Source organism: Harmonia axyridis, chromosome 2 (genome assembly GCF_914767665.1).
Source record: "Harmonia axyridis chromosome 2, icHarAxyr1.1, whole genome shotgun sequence".
Lineage (NCBI taxonomy): Eukaryota > Metazoa > Arthropoda > Insecta > Coleoptera > Coccinellidae > Harmonia > Harmonia axyridis.
The window spans coordinates 34,562,469-34,579,835 of NC_059502.1; the positions used below are offsets into that span (position 1 = coordinate 34,562,469).

Consider the following 17,367-nt stretch of genomic DNA (forward strand, 5'->3'; position numbering starts at 1 on the left):
TGTTCGCAACGTATTAGTTCCTGTTTCAATGCAAATCGATATCAATAATAAAGTATTTAAGTTGCGCTTTTCATTTTCCTGCACCTAGTGCCGCACCTCAATAAATCATTTTTTGCTTTTTGCATGAACGTAGAAAAAATGTTGTATGCAACTCGTGCAAAAATTGTTTATTGCACTCGACGAGAAAATGTCCGACGAGGCCGTTAGGCCGAGTTGGACAACACGGCCTAACGGCCTCGTCGGACAATTTCACGTCGAGTGCAATAAACATTCACTTTTTGCACTTGTTGCATAAAAAACTATTTTCTACTACCCTACAGAAAACTATGTAGCTGTCTATTTAAGCACTATGCGATTCACTTTAACAAAAACAATGAGCACGATCAACAACCGGTACGGTAGCATCTGTAAAGTAAATCGCACGGCGAATAACCAATAGGATTAAACCTTTAGTAGTTGTCACGAAAACGAATAACAAAAGGCACTCGTAGCCGATAACTTTTTGACGTTTCGTAATTGTGTCACGATTTGCCACCGGTTTTCGATTTGGCCTAAGTTTTTATGGAAATTCATGCGGTCGTAGAAAAAGTATAGTACACAACACGAGTTGTAAGACAATTACGCACTCGATGCTTCGCGATAACTTTTTCTTGTCGTGCGTAATATACTTCTTACAACTTTTGCTATGTAATAAAATATTTCCATGCGGAGTATCTCAAAAGCGAAGCGTGTGTGAGACCATGTTTATTAGACTATTTTCTTAAAATTATTCAATGAATTTTCCATTTTCCTTTGTGTCTGCAATATAGAAACAACCTTCATACAAGCTATATGAATATGGATTCTGCAGCATATAATTCCAACGATAGAGAATTATTAAGAGTAATGGGAAGCTTTGAAATGACATATAGTTTGTCTGACATCTGTCCCATGAATATGATGAAGTCCACATTTGACAGGTGACACAGTTATTATATATGAATTTCTTCAATCTTCTTCAATATGATTTTCGAGACGGATTGTTATTTCAATTAACTTTCCTGGTTTCCTGAAAAGAGGAGGACCGGTGGATTTCTCATCGAATTATAGGTTATCTACACATTTCTAAGCTTGAATTCAGAAATTTCATAGGGGCTCCAAAAAAAATAAATAATCAGAACAATAAAAAATCTTATCATCAAAAATAATAACCAAGAAGTCGTTCATCTTCATCGTAATTAACTGGAAACAATTTGTACAAATTACGGTTGCTATGACACAAATATCTTCTTGATTGTATCCATAAGATATGATTCATAGGTTTCTAAGAGAAAATGAAATATGAGTTCCTTGTTAACTATAACCGATGAAGGAAAAACCCGTTCAAAAGACTGAAGAGATGTTAGTGTCAAGTGTCAATCTTCATTCCATTGTAAGGTGAAATTTGATTTCAGGGTTAATGCTGAATATATTTATTGTTTATGTAGAATTGTCATATGATAGGCAACGTTTCGGGCTGTGCCCTTTTTCAAGCCTGTAAAATATATAAAAAAACATACTTAATAAAACATCACAATGTAACTGACAACAAACGAACAATTATGTAATATAGGTAAATTCCTTTCTATATTTTTTATAGAATAGAATTAAATCAGTAAATTCTTCATTTCTATACCTTTCTAAAAATTAATATTGTCAATGAAATAAAGATGCTGCCGACTTGAGCGTAGCAAAGAAAACTCCACTCGATGTCGCTAGGAGGAACAATCACTCAATCCCTGATTTTTTAAATATCAGAAACATAATGCTCGGTCGTGTCCGGTCCTCGTCGTCCCTATGGTCCTTCTCCTCACAATCCCACCGGATTTTCGACGTCGATGAGAAATGCTACCTTCTGATGTTTATCAACTGATAATATATGAGGAACTACTTTATAAGTGAAAACCGTACGATTCTAGTACATATAGCATTCGTTCGAAAAATTTGTAATAATATTGTTTCATATTAGGAAAAATGAACAATATTCTCGAAGGCCAAGAAGAATATGAGCGTTAGTTCTCAAATCCACAAAATTGAACGAAAAAAAGACAAAACTAATAAGGATGAATTTACGAACGATATATCTGAAAAAAGAGTTAAAGATTTAAGTATAGAATATGCAGGACTGAATAATATGCATTCGTGAGATCAAATGACTCATTTTTGTCTCTCTTTTCATCTCCTAAGAACGAAGTGGTAGCAATTTTAATCCATTCTGAGTAAGGCGAATTGAATAAATATTTAAACAGAGTCGCTTTCCATTTCGAATTTCACTGTTTTATTAACCAAGACTCTGAAGTTGTGAAAACAAACGAAACGCTTGTTGTTCTTCTTATTCCTGTCGAAGAAACCTATTCAAAGAAGAAGTTTGCTAGAAAGTAATATAATATAATTATAAACTTAATTTTCATTCAGAATATTTTACGTAATGAAACAAATTGGAAGTGACTTCAAACGAAAGAGGCACTAGATCCTGCAAAACAATTCATAATGTCTTATCGAATTTTCGGAATGATCAGTTATTTTCGTTTGCCAAAAACTTATATCGAAATTGCATGTATATCGATTGATAAGTTCTTGACATTTTCTATTCTCCTAAGAATTTAAAAAGCATTCCCAATTCATAATTGCCAGTCCATTAATTAAATCCCAAACATTTAATTGTGAATGAAGGATTAAATTCGCCCAAGGCAACACCACTACGCTGAGGAATTGAATGAGTGCAGCAAATGAAAAACACGAAGAGGGAGAATTTATGAGATGTATCTCATGGGGATTTATTGCCGTCAATAAGTCTTATGTAGACCAGGAAGGAGCAATATCAGTCAAGGATAAGGTCGAGGAAGCACGGCGAAGTGAAAAAGAAATAATTGAGTTCTTGCGCCAAGCTCGAATAGGATGTGAGGCCTACACTCACTATTGATCCTTTAGAGGTTTCTTCTTTGTCTATACCACCAGAATGTAAAAGTGCCGACTCGAAAAATTAATTCTTCTATTGTTGTTGGTAGCTATTTATATAGATTCAATGTATATTTTATAATTAGTTTCGAATAAAGTCACCGAGAATACTCAGATAATATATACGATTGAATGAAAATAAAAGAAATCAATATCAGTATGACGAAACATTTCTTGCAAAAATGATATCAATGAAGAAAAAATTGGAAGAATTTGATAAATATGAGAAGAGCAAAAATGTGAAGTCAAGTATAATAGGTACCTATAAAGAGGAAACTGAGTGCTCAAAATTGCTTTTTGATATTTTCGATATTAATCACGAAATATTGCATAAAGTTTGAAATTCTACATCTTCTACATGTGTCCTTTTTCTGGCTTCTGTCTGTTTGAAATTGTTATTTCATATTCATTTTCAAAATCTCAGCTCAGTCGGAGTTATTTCTGAAATAGATTTTTCGATATTCTGATTGAATTTTATATGGTTCTGATGTGATTTCGCACAAACAACCAAATTGTTATTTTCAATATACACGCAGAATCTTATCTCGATCAGGTATGAAATTATTATTTCATACGTATACTCAATATCTCAATTTTGTTGGTTTTGAGGTCACGGAAATATTGGTTGATATTTTTCCCGATATTCTTCCTGAAATTATATGTTTCCTGTTAGCCAATCAACATGTCATTATGTACGGAGCTCGATATTGTTATGTTATATCAAAATGCAAATTTTCATCTCGTTCGAAACGTCACCCGTAATTCAAAGCCGAGCCTACACTGCTAATTTGATGCTTCCATGTCTTCCCTTTCGAAAGTTACCGTGTATATACCACCGAGCGGACAGAATCGAATTTGAGGAGAAATTCATCATCATGTAGTCGAACTTCTGCCTTCAAAACTATTCCAGGCTCGAGATTCTAAAATAATATAATGTGACAATTGACAAAATGAAATCAGGGCAAACGCAACTGAAAAACATGAAATCGGATATACCGGGAGTTAAAAAGCAACGTTTAAATATTTTGGCAGATTATTCTAGATCTCAGAATAAGCAAAAAGTTTCATTTGAACATGAATTCGCGAATGAGCCGTTTTGGAGATATGATCGTTTCTCGGTTTTCAAAATATTAACTACTAGATGGAGCCTGTGGTTTCATCCGAGATTCGGGAAACTGCATGAAAGATATGAAAATAAAATGTCTATGAAAATATAATAAGATAAAAAAAGAGATGAAAAGAAGGTAGTTGAATCAAAACGTGATTGAGTTCTAAGAAGAACTATTTTATCTGCAGTTGATAGATACTGCATGCTCTCAATATTCCTAACGATCCGCGTCCAAGTCTAGATACGTAATGAGAGTTTTATCAGCGATCACGCCACACCCACTTCATTCGTAGTAGTAATAGACAATGGTTCACAGTATCTCACAAAGAATACGCCCAAATGAAATTCATAAGGATTCAAATGGTTGCCTCATACCGCATAACGGCAGATTCACCCCTCCACAATTGAGAGGAAAGGTGTATTAGGCAGAGATTACTGGGTTGCCTAACTGAAGATTTCACCAGTGATCTCAGGATGAAACACTGCAATTTCCAGAGATGGCGAAAGAGAACACCAATTCGGCTCGGAAAATACTCGCCAAAGTGGTGACCTCGACGTGGGGCGGAAAGCTGTGACCATGTTGATGCACTGAGGCTACTCACTGCCCCGCTCAACGTCACAGACCCAAGCATGTTGATCGGACACAAACGACCGACAACATATGTTGCGCAGGGCGACTCACAGCCCCCCACGTGTTGGGTTTGGCAGCGGCAGTGCCGGTGGCACGCTAAGCGCTTTCCTGCCCCCACAGCGCGCTTGCGCTCTATTTTTCTCCGAGTATACATTCGCACCTTGTCCTCTAGGGCGTCGTCGGTACTTGCAGGGGAGTGTTTAGTGACTATGCCAGTACAGATAATGCCTCACAGGAGCAAACGGGCTGTGAAGTCGAAAAAGCAAGCTTAGCGTGCCATCGGCGCTGTCGCTGCGAAGCCGCTTCACGGGGAAGGTTGCTATGAGTCTTCCTGCGCAAAACATGTCACTTCAAATTGTTTGAATAATACAGATCTTTTTTCTTGAAATCAATGGGAGTAGGAAGAGTTCAGACAAGCGCAATCAAATATACTTTCGAAAAGTATTTATTTATGAAAAAAAATAATTTCTGAAAGATAACTAACACTCTGAATTACTAGTTACTGTTTCGGAAAAGGAACTTATCCTGAGTTATCCAGATGCTTCGTGAAATGACATAATCCAGTTCAATCCGAAAAGTTTCTGAGCAATGCCTATTTCATTCTGCCGAAAACACTCAGATACTAGAATAAGATAAAAAATTGGTTTTAAAGTTACTAAAATAATTTTTCCGAAAGCTCTCAGATCATTCATCCTGTTCAAAAGTAAAATATAATAAACTAGAGTAGAAATAAATTTATCGGATAGTATGTATTTCTTGAAATGTAAATGAATAAATTAGTTACCGGAAGTTTTCAACATGGGACTAAAGATGGGTAATTACTTCGGCATCCTTCAGTGAATACCCTGCTAGTGGAGGATTAATATTGTGAAAAACGAACTGGAGACGTGATCTCCATCAACCAACCTCACGAATTCATTAGCGAAAGCTGGATGTGGATTCAGTTAGTTTGACTTTCAAGTCACACGCGGATTTGAATTTTCTGTGGTTTCTCCCCTTCCGTCTATGACCGCTTTCCACCCAAAGAGGATGCGAATTATTACCCTGAATTCAAACCGTGAATAATTCATAGAATCAATTTAGGCCGACTAGAACTGAAATAAATTCCGTGGAGTCCCCTGGACTGTTCATCGATAAGAATGCCAGACTTCACCCAGTATTTCAACAATAAGAGACAGGACAGAATGATCGACACTGTTGCTTTTCCATATCCAACTATTGTACCCAGTTTTTAGTTCACTTACTGATTCATTACAGCTGTTTGAAACAGGATTGCAAAATGCTTTTTTGAATAAATCCCAGTATGCTAATTGATCTCCTATCAAAATTGAATATGTCGGTTTGGTCACTTTCATTGCTCGAAATAGTATACGTGCTGCCGTGATCGCTCTTTCTGGAAGGACGATGAGGTTTCGCAAAAATATAGGTTGCCTTATCTTCAGACATTTCTAAGTTCATGTGACAACAAAAGCTATTCAAGTCGCGAATCGGAATCACGTAAACAGCGAATTGTAAAATTAATTTATTGACGATATTGTTTTTGTTTGAATTCCTATGACTTCGGCGAATATGATTAATATGATTTATGTTATTAAATTCGAATAGTTCATATTTCATGAAGGTGTTTCAATATAAATATTCAATTATTGCACATGAAATAGGATTATTTCAACAATTACCAAATTATAGAAAGAGAAAATGAAATATTCGATAAGTGCTAGTTGAAATTAAAAAGCAGCTAATGAATCGAATTGATGAGTAAGCATGAGGATTGACGTAGATTTTTGTCCAGTCACTGAATCCACAAACTGAAACCACAAATATTCATTTGGACCAAAAGAGGTTTCGTTACCTACCTTTATCATTACATCTTTCATGACGTTAAATTCTTGTTTGCTTTTGGTAGTTTTATATTTTTAGTATTTTTCATATTTTCAATTTTTTTTGGTCATTTTTTTATCATTACACATGAATCGAAAAGGACAGATGTTCTGTTGATATCCCTATTCATTGCGAAAAACAGGAAACATTCGCGATTAAGAGAGAATACCACTTTCTCGTGACATGTCAATATTTTTCCATAGGACGAGGAACAAAAATAATGTGCGGTGTTGTACGAATGATTGAACGATAAGTAGAAGTTAGGAATATTAAAATAGTTTTAACTCTCGTCCAAAGGAAGTGCTTCACTGGCCCTTTTTAATATTATCACAAAATAAGAATTTTGCCTGTCTTGTGATAATATTTTGAGTTTTTTTTAACGTATATTTCAAATATACATCAGTGCGTTGTCGGAATACCATATCTGTAGCAAAAAGCAAAAAATTACCAGAATTTTTTTTTCATTCGCAAAAAAATAATATTGAAATACTAAAATGAAGTTTATTGTTCGAAGAATTATGTGAAAACCCCTTAAAAATTGTTGATTTGTGAGAAGAAATATCTCAAATTTCATTTTGAACTGAGCTGTTGTTTGATGGTGTTCCATATTGATATTCTTCAAATTGAATAACATATGAGTCCCAAACTTGGCTAAGTGTAGACTGCAGCTGCGTTCACTTTGCGATGAAAGCAAACTTTTTAAGTCATCATATCTCTTGATCTAATTTAAATTGATGGTAGTATGCTCTTCAAAACTACTTTTTCAGATGGCATCACTAAATTAAATTAAAACTAACTGGAAAAGTTCATATCCGCACACACCAAGCAGTATGATCACAAAAGTTTCAAGTCAGTAATAGAGTAGAAGAGAGCTGTTTTCTCGGGGATCATTTCCCTCTAATTTGAATATTTGAAGGAATAAGTGAGGGATAGCGTTTCGCCTACTTACCCTGTATAATATCCGCCCACCCTAAGCGGCTTCGTAGGCGATAGCACCAATTCGAATATCAAGGAATCGGGTAATTGTCCATGAAAAACGGAGAATAATGGGCCAAAACTAGCGTTGTAACCTTTGTGTTTGGCATCGTTCAAAGGCGATTGCCACGTCTGGAAATGTCAACCTGTAGTCCCTTTAATTACCACAGCACCATTGTACGCCCGGCACAAAAGCTCTGTTTGCTGATGGCTCATTACGATTTCAGTTCGAGAAATAATATCCCCATTCACTAGCGCTAACACATTCTTGTGATCTCATTGTGATTCATGGGGCTCAGTTGCAGAGAGGAACGAGATGGACGGTGTGGCTTGATTCCAAGAGAATGTGAGGCTATTCATCCGTTCGACGAAAATCTGAATGGAAAGGATGGAAGTAAAATGGCACGGATTCATCACGATGTGAGCAAAAAAAATGGTTCATTTTTCATTCGGATCGGTTGCAGAAAGGAATTAACGTTTTTCCTATTTTCATCCTAATGCACATCAGAGCAGTATAAAAGGGCAAAGGTTAGCCCAGAAATGTGAGACTGATCAATCTTTATCAAAAATGAAATTATACTTATTTAATAATAATAGAGGTTATTTCGGTAAATAAACAAAATACATCACTGAGGTATGAAACATTATTACCTGTATGTGATATGAAATACAATATAAATTCTTAAATTAGTTCCATGCAAAAATTATTGGGTAAAAAATTAAAAAAATTTCATTCATTAATAAAATCACAAAAATAACCACTTATATTGTCCATGAGGGCAGAGTTTGAAAGAAAAGATAAATAATAACTAAAGCAAACAAAACTCAGAAAAAAAAAAAAAAATTATATTATATTATATGTTTAATAATTTATCGATTATCATTCCATAACAATCCTAGTAATGACAGATTTCTTGGATAATCTTGAAAAAAACTCCTATAAACACTTTGTTTGCTTAACTTTGGCATAATTATTTCAATTCAAAATTTTCATCGTGTAATATAATAATTTTGAATGCAATCTATATGGTGATATTTTGTCTTGAACAAGATCCGCTTTTTTACCCCGTTTTTTTTTGGTAGACCACTGGTAGTTTTGAAAAGGGCAAGAAGAAATTATGATCCAGCACTTGAATTTTCGGTTTTTCGTAAAAAACCAGGTGGTATTCTTCAGGACTTTTTTTTAGGAAAAACGGATAGAGGTGATTTTGAAAAGTTTATATTCAGCAAACTAGAAAAAATGTCATCTAAAACAATGAGAGATCAGGGATAAGATAATTCGAGTGAGATGAAAGAAAAAGACAAAGATTTCAATTTTCTCAGCAACTTTGAAATGAATGTCTCTTTTTTACAGGTTTGAAATCGTTAGTTTTTGGTTAATGAATATTTATCATCAAAATTTTTCAAAGAGATACCTTAAATTTTTTCATCTCTCGGTAGAAAACTCCGATTAATCAATATTAATTTTTTCCATTTTGCAGAGTTCACTTTTGTTAGGGCGGCAAATTGGGTATATGCCTAGGGGGCAGTTTGGCTAGCGACGGCTCTGCGTCTATTCATGCGCCAATTGAGCCATTAGGCCCAAGGGCACAGGAATGACGAGCGCTCAATAGCTGCTGACTTCACGTCAGTGGTTTCATAACTCTGTATCGATATTCTACTCGATTTTTCTATGGTTCTGATGACGCCTCAACACGAAATTGCACGGAGCTTGAAATTGATCATCTATAGATACACGCAAAACCTCAGCTGTCACGGAAATATTGGATGTTTCTCTTCCAAATATTCTCATATCTAAATGAAAAATTTTATTTCGATCGAATGGTAAAAATGATTAGAAAAAGAAAATTTTACCATATTCTTGCCATTTTCGCGGAACCCTATTAGCAGGATATTGCTAATTTGGGAACTTAATCTCTGACATCCAAACTCTCCTGAAAACTTCTAGGTCTTTTGGATCGTGAGTTATCGTGTATAGGGCTGGATAGAATCGAATTTGAGGAAATATTCGTCATGAGTAAGTGAAAACTTAATGTTTCAGACTCATTGAGAACATATACACATTCTGATGAAATGATAAAGCGATTTGTTCAGGTGAAACCTCTAAATTTCGAATTGTACGTATGGCATCTTCATCATTCGTAGAGTGAAATTTGGCAATGGGATATATGAAATTCTTTATCACGATATATAACTCAAAAAAAAAGTTTTTATTCAATATTTCCTTCATTCAAATGACATAATTAAGATTTAATTAGTTCCTGTCTTTCTAGATCTCAACAAACTGTATATAAATAGTTGGCAAAAGAAATAGATTTCTGTAGATATAATGGAGCTTTACCCAGAATTTTGATGGTATTCATTAAACTTGAAAAATTCAGAAGAGAATATTCAAAGATTATCGGCGAACTGCATATGTGCAGGGATTTGTTATTTTTATAATGGAAAAATTGACATCATTATAGACCAATTTTGGTACTTCAAAAGACAGACTTGAATTTATCAGTAGACCATATTGGGTCGCCATAACTCAAAAGAAAAACCACTAGAAGATGATTCCTTGAATTTTCAATATTTCCACTACCAGTTATTGAATAACATATCATTGTTCTTCGTGATAAACACTAGAAAAAAAATTTTCCAATGGCCCAAGAGAAAATGGCCTCGAATAATAATACAAATGTAAGAATTATTATGAAGAAATAATTTTCATACTCTGTGGTTAGTTTTTACTCCCGAATGATTCGTTATCAGAAGCAATAAATTTAATACCAGAATACCAGATGAAAATATTCATCAACCTACACTGACATAAATAAAGAAAGGAGCTACTGGTTAACTCCCTCTGATCAAATTAAATACATGTGATAAACGCATTTAGTGGCGTCTGAATTAGGTATCTCTTCGTATCACTTGCTGCTGAAGTTGAAAGTAATTGGTTCAATTAAACATCCCTCATGTAGTGACTGCACTTTGCGTGCAGTAGAGGCATCTAGGTATAATTGTTTCATTAATAAGTGAGTTGACAACTAAGCTAGTAGAACACGTTAAACGAAGCTCTCAGATAAATTCACTTGTCTTGTCATTCAATTAGGATCCAACGTTTTCGTACTAACCATTTATCTCTTAGTGGATACTTGTATCTTGAAGATAAAAATCATCTATAATACACTGCTGTTTCAACGTAAATTTCAAACAAACATAAGAATTGTCTTGATTAATGAGTATGTTGCAATGAAATAAGGAACAGAAAGTTTTAATGAAAATCATTTAGAAGGATATCATTCATTACGAAGTTCATCCAAGAAGATATAACATAATATAACGTTTAGTACTCTTTTTAGAGGAAATGAAGTCAATAAACCTTTTTACGCGCTTGTTTCAGGGGAATAACTGGCTATAAATTTGCCAAAATGCTTTTTATTTTCAAATTTTCAGCATAAAATGGTCTGAAATGATTGACTTCAATGCACTAATGAAGAATATCGCAATTACTTCGTTAATCGACCAAATTTGATTGATGTTTCCCATACTACATTCTGTTTTATTAATAATCGAATTGAAAAAATACTAATCCAATAAAATTTATATTTGGAAATCAGTCTCGAAACTTTAATGAGAATCGTATCACTAGGAGGTAATAATCTGTGAAGTTAGATCTAATAAGCACTGGCTATATTTCGTGAAATTTCAATACCCTTAGACTTATCACTATCACAGAACTTCAGTCGATTGAAAGTTCAACTTAAGCGCACCCCAGGATCATTTTCTTCCTAGAAAGAACATATACCCATTCATCAGTAGAAATTTGGTTCCAAAAATCCGAATAGAGCTAAGTGCGAAAAACATAGAAGAGTTGAATCAAATATCCACAGATTACATCATTCGATTTTGATTAATGAAATGAAGCATAATAGAAAGCAACCTCAATCAGCTTGGAAACTCCAATAACTCAAAAACCGAGTTCATGGAAACTAAATGTTGGTTCCAAATATCCTGAAGTCTAAAATATGAGTAGATGAACATAAGCGATGACATTTAATTGAAGGCATTTGATGAATTATGTTTCAAATTAGGCGAGAGCTTTGTGACAAAATTTGCTGAAAAATGTTCTCATCCGATCATGTTTGGAGACTACCCTTACTTTTCTCCGTAGAATCCAACGCAATCATAAAAAAATAGGGTTCTAATTTGAAAAACAAAAGTTATGATCAAATTTTGTTCAAAATTTTTGGCACAATATTTGAAACACCCTGTGATGATATTTCTCAAGTTCAAGATATGCACGATATTTCTACATCATTCTTGTTTGAGTAAGTGAATTGAGTATACGCATAGGATATTCACATTAAAAATAATTCACGTAATTGTGACTCAGCAAATACTCTCTTTTTTTCGTTTTTTTCTTAATATTTTGAAAGCTATAAGGACTAACGCAATAATTCTAGGAAGGAGTAATTGAGAATGGAAATCTTGAAATCTAAGACATAAAATTTAAAAAAAATTTTTTTCAAAAAAAATTATTTCATTTCTTATATGCCGGAGCTTCGAAAATATTTCAGATGAATAGGGCATCATGAACAATGTCATATTCCGAATTTTCCAGAAACGTCTAATAGGCAGTTGAACTTGAAACACCCTGTATAACATAAAATATAAATATCTTATCAAACTAAAGAAATCAGTTTCAGTTTCAGTGCCTATCTGTGATAATCTGTGAACTTCTGATAATTGAAATATTCGATGGACACCAAGATCTCCGGATTTAGCATCGTTAGATTGTTGCCTCTGGTCACATTTGAAGAACAACATTTATTAATTTGAAAAAGTTGAAATGTTGAAATAATCTAACAGTGTTAAATCTGCAAACCTTGGTGGCCACCGAATATTTTAATTATCAGAAGTTCAGTGATTATTTTAGATGGGGACTTGGTTGATTTGCCGTGTGAAACTGAAACTTTTTATATAGTTTGATAAGAAACTTATATGTCAAGTTATATATTTTTGAAAATTTAATTTTATTTGTTATAGAAATTGTTATGGCTTACATCTAAAGAAGAAAATGTTCGTATTTTAATTTCAGAACTGATGGTAATGAAAAATTAATTATTACAACAATAGATTTCATCAAAAAAGACCTGTAGGATGTTTTTGCTTCACCTTTTTAGCGCCAACAATGAAGAAGTTATGAGAACTTTTCATTTCACACAATTTTCCAATTTTCTCTTATACCTTGAAAACAGTTGAATTTATGAGGTTGCGGTTTTCACCAAATTGATTATTTAAAAAAAAATTTTTTTTTCTAGCTCGAAGGAATTTTGAGATCCTCTCACTAGACAACGAATTTGGAACACCCGATACAGTACCTTAGAAATTTCAAATTCATAGGCATATTCCTCGCTACTAGGGACGAAAACATTACAGCCGCCCTTTGTACGCCCTAAAGGTCAGCCGAGCCTTAACGGCATGAAAAAAATGAAGACACATATAAATTATTATTTATTTAGGTGGCCAGGATGCCGAAATCAATACTGCTCTGCGCGCGATCCTTTATCCTGCAGCATCCTCTTCCACAGCCTTCGTTCCTTCCACGCTGGCAGCGTTTCAGCCGACACGCTACACTGGCCGTATTTTCAGCCAACAGTGAAATATTTCCTCTAGCAACAGATCGTTTGTTGGGGGCGAATTATCGTGTTTCTGTCCGGCGGTGTCGAAAGGAAAATAGGTAAAATAAGGCTACATCGTTGGATCTTGGAAATAATAATTACAAAGAATTGATCAAAAAGTCTAAAGCGATTGACCGAAACAACGGGAGCTAGGATTGAGTTCACTAGAGAACAGAAGAAGAAATTTCAATCTAATGTTTATGTATAAAATTTTAAATGATTTCATAGATTGTAAATATCGGCTAGATAATGTGGAGCTGTATAGTGATACTGTAAATTTCAGGAACCGAGAACTGTTTTTTTTTTTCGATTTTGTCCAACTACTTATAGTTTTAATAATCTGATGAACAGAGCATTAGGAGAAGCCAATTCTAGAAATTTTTTCAATGAAACGATACTTGGAGATGAGTCAGGTTTATTAATGTGGCCACATGTTGATATTGATTTTTCTTCTTTTTACATTTAGTTCTTAAATTTTTTTTGTTTTTTTTTTTTTTTTGTTCAGAATCCATATTCGAATTAAGATTGTAAAATGGCAAGCCCGTATGAAGGAATAAATAAAAGAATCACAACTAGGAAAAAGTAACAAGCAATAAGAGCATTGATAAAAATTAACCCAAATGGAAAAACCAAACCTGCTGGCTCAATTGATAAAATATAATGTGGAAATGCTATTATTTAAGGTGATTTTCGGAGCCATTTTGGGAACAAAACTTTATATGAACGTGTGGCGACAACAACCAATTAGAAATAATGTATGTCCCGTCACAATACTTAATATAAATGTACCTGCATTAGTGTAACAATGGTCTTTCGTGGTACTTGTGCACACTAGTTTCTCATTCATGAAGTTCTCAGAAAGATACAATAAAGATTGTCTCTTCCCTACTCTAATTAGTGTGTAGGTACCATGATACCATTGCGCAGGCATGCAACTTAGAGAAGAAGAAAAGGAAGAAGAAATTCACAAATTGTACAATAAGATTTTATGTTTGTAACCCAGGTATAAAACTGGGAAGAGGGGAGTTCAGGGAAGTAACTTTCTTTTTTCATCTGAAATTTCTTATACTTTTTGAACCAATTTGAGCTCTTAATTCTATTTTATCCAATACGCAAGAATGGTCATCCCATGACAATTTTATGAATTAGTCCTCGAAGTAAAACAGTTTTTATTTTCTTAAGTGAAAACCATGCGGCGTAGAAGGTATAATCAGTAGATCGAATTAGTGCAGAAATGAATGAGAATTTCTAAAATAATTTGAGAAAAAGCAGTGTCGTACCATTTTTTCAAAATTTTCAATGTAAACCCCATACAGATAACTCTGGTGGAAAAAATAATATTGTTTGTTCATCAGAAAATTAATCATCATTCAGTGCATACGTATACCAAATTCCATAGAAATATCTGCAATAGTGTCATAGAGGTCATAAAATAAATTGTTGGAAATTGTATCAGGATTTTCGTTCATGTTATCGATAATAAAAACAATTTGAAAACCACATTAAAGGACCAAATTCCTGAATAATTCGTTTTGATTATGTTTGAAAACTTTCCACCATGTTTTTTTAAAGTACATATGAAAATTTTTTCATTAAATCTTTCCCCTCAAATATAAGAATATCATATAGGAACACTCTGAATAAGATTATCATCATATTAATGATTTGAATGTATTGTTTCTAAAGAACAAATTTCTGTTAGTTCAAATTTGATTAATAGAATCTATATGGTTTTTAAGATGAGATTTGTCATCATTTATCATTATCATCATTTCTTTCAAGTTTGGATGTATTGTTTGTAAATACTTTAGGAGTGTATACCTCAAATTCGAATTGAACTCACCTAATACACATGTCTGTTGTTACAAATTGAAATATATAGAATCTTTATGCTTTTTCATTTGAGATTTATCATGCGAAGCAAAATCACATGACGCAAACTCTTGTTGCTTTAAATTTCAATGAAATAAGATAACATTTTGGCATCATACTCACATAAGTAACACTTATATTGCTGATGCTGAATATTGAAATGTACATAATTTCTATGAAGTTCAAGTTGCGATTTTATATTTGTAGCGGAATGACTGACATGTATTTCTTTCAAATTTGGATGTACTGTTTGTAAATACTTTTGGAGTGTATACCTCAAATTCGAATTGAACTCACCTAATAACATAGAACACACAGGCAATATTCTGTTTTGGATGAGCCTCTGTTCTTGATTGTTTATTTGAATTGGACATTTTTTTCTATAATGTAATTAAATGTATTATTATTATGTTCAAATAAAATATTATTGATACACATGTCTGTTGTTACAAATTGAGATATATAGAATCTTTATGCTTTTTCAGATGAGATTTATCATGCGAAGCGAAATCACATAACGCAAACTCTTGTTGCTTCAAATTTCAATGAAATAAGATAACATTTTTGCATCTTACTCACATAAGTGACACTTATGTTGCTTATGCTGAATATTGAAATGTACATAATTTCTATGAAGTTCAAGTTGCGATTTTATATTTGTAGCGGAACAACTAACAAGTATCTCTTTCAAATTTGGATGTATTGTTTGTAAATACTTTTGGAGTGTATATCTCAAATTCGAATTGAACTCACCTAATACACATGTCTGTTGTTAGAAATTGAAATATACAGAATCTTTATGCCTTTTCAGATGAGATTTATCATGCGAAGCAAAATCACATAACGCAAACTTTTGTAGTTTTCAATTTCAATGAAATAAGATAACATTTTTGCATCTTACTCACATAAGTGACACTTATGTTGCTGAAAATTGAAATGTACATAATTTCTATGAAGTTCAAGTTGCGATTTTATATTTGTAAGATAACATTTTTGAAGCATACCGACAAACTGACACTTATGTTGCTGAAAATTGAAATGTTCATAATCTCTATGAAGTTTAAGTTGCGATTTTATATTTGTATTTTGTCATTTTTAGCGCCCTTTATTTAGAGAACTGATGAAATGAAAACATTTGATCAGCATCAAGAGTTCTACAGCATATAAAAATTCGAGCAAATTAACCGAGAGCTAATTTCCCTTTGATGCAGTGCGTGGTCTTTTTTGTCAAGTCCAGGCCAAAAGATCATTCGATATTAGGTATCTATATCGATTCGAAAAGTCTCAAACAGTTACAAGGACAATGAAACATTGAACATTCATTCAGTGAACTATAGATCTCGCCCGTTTCTTAGTTCTCATAGGAATTTAATTGAAAGCAGTTATTTCTGTAATTGAATAAAGTCCTTTGTTATTATGTTTCATTCTCCAATGAACTGAAAGTTCATCTCCTACGCAATCAGCGTAATACACGGTATCAGATGGAATGTAAAATTATTCAAGTCGAAACTTTCCGAAGTATCGATTTAGCGATGGAGAAGGCTGAAGGACTCACCTGTGACGGGGGCCTCAATGTCGATCATAGTTTTCTCTGACCTGAGTAACTGCGCCCCTTCGTTTACTATCCGAAGGGCTGCGGCTTCATCGATACGCCCCTCCAGTATAAAATGTTGCTTGAGTACATCAGGCCGAGGTTTCGCCGTCCTCTGGTCAAATACCTCGGCCACCGTTAATTTGTGGCCTGGGGGAAATGGAACAGCTGAAACAAAACAAATATTTGTTAGCGGCAATAGAAGATCTGATCAAACAACACGGGTATATCGGTTACGTAAGTTCGGATGCAGATTTACAATTAACTGTACAAGCAACCGCCATCAAATAACTCTCCTTCGAAACACACCGCTAAAATAAATTCGTTCCAACCATATCTCTGTATATGTTAGTAATGGAACGTTTGACGTTAGTAAGTTAACAACCACTTAATTAGTTTGGTAAATGAAGGAACTAATTTTGTGATGAAACACCTCCATTCGAGGGAGAGAATTCTGAATATATCAAATATTTCATCTATGTAGGTTGAATTTAAGGTGGGGGGGTTCGTTAAAGGCAGCAGGATTGGCACTACTGACTCGAGAATATGAAAGTTGCTATATTCATAGGGCTTGATTATTTATTCTTGATATGATTTATCTTTTATAAATCACTTCATGCATCCTTGGAAGTTCCATAGAAAAGGGTCTTTACTTAAAATCAGATAT

At 33.7% G+C, this 17,367-nt stretch overlaps 1 protein-coding gene across 9 annotated transcripts in view; it reads right to left on the reverse strand.

Annotated features, from left to right (window-relative positions):
• LOC123673514 (serine/threonine-protein phosphatase 2B catalytic subunit 3-like) overlaps nucleotides 1–17,367 on the reverse strand; it is a 220,792-nt gene that overhangs the window by 147,916 nt on the left and 55,509 nt on the right. For all 9 annotated transcript variants that reach the window (XR_006746483.1, XM_045608044.1, XM_045608042.1 and 6 more), the window contains exon 2: nucleotides 16,665–16,868. Coding sequence is in view for 8 of the 9 variants with exons in the window: in XM_045608044.1 (XP_045464000.1) it covers nucleotides 16,665–16,868 (204 nt within the window). In the remaining variant the exon portion in view is untranslated. The remainder of the gene's footprint in view (nucleotides 1–16,664; nucleotides 16,869–17,367) is intronic.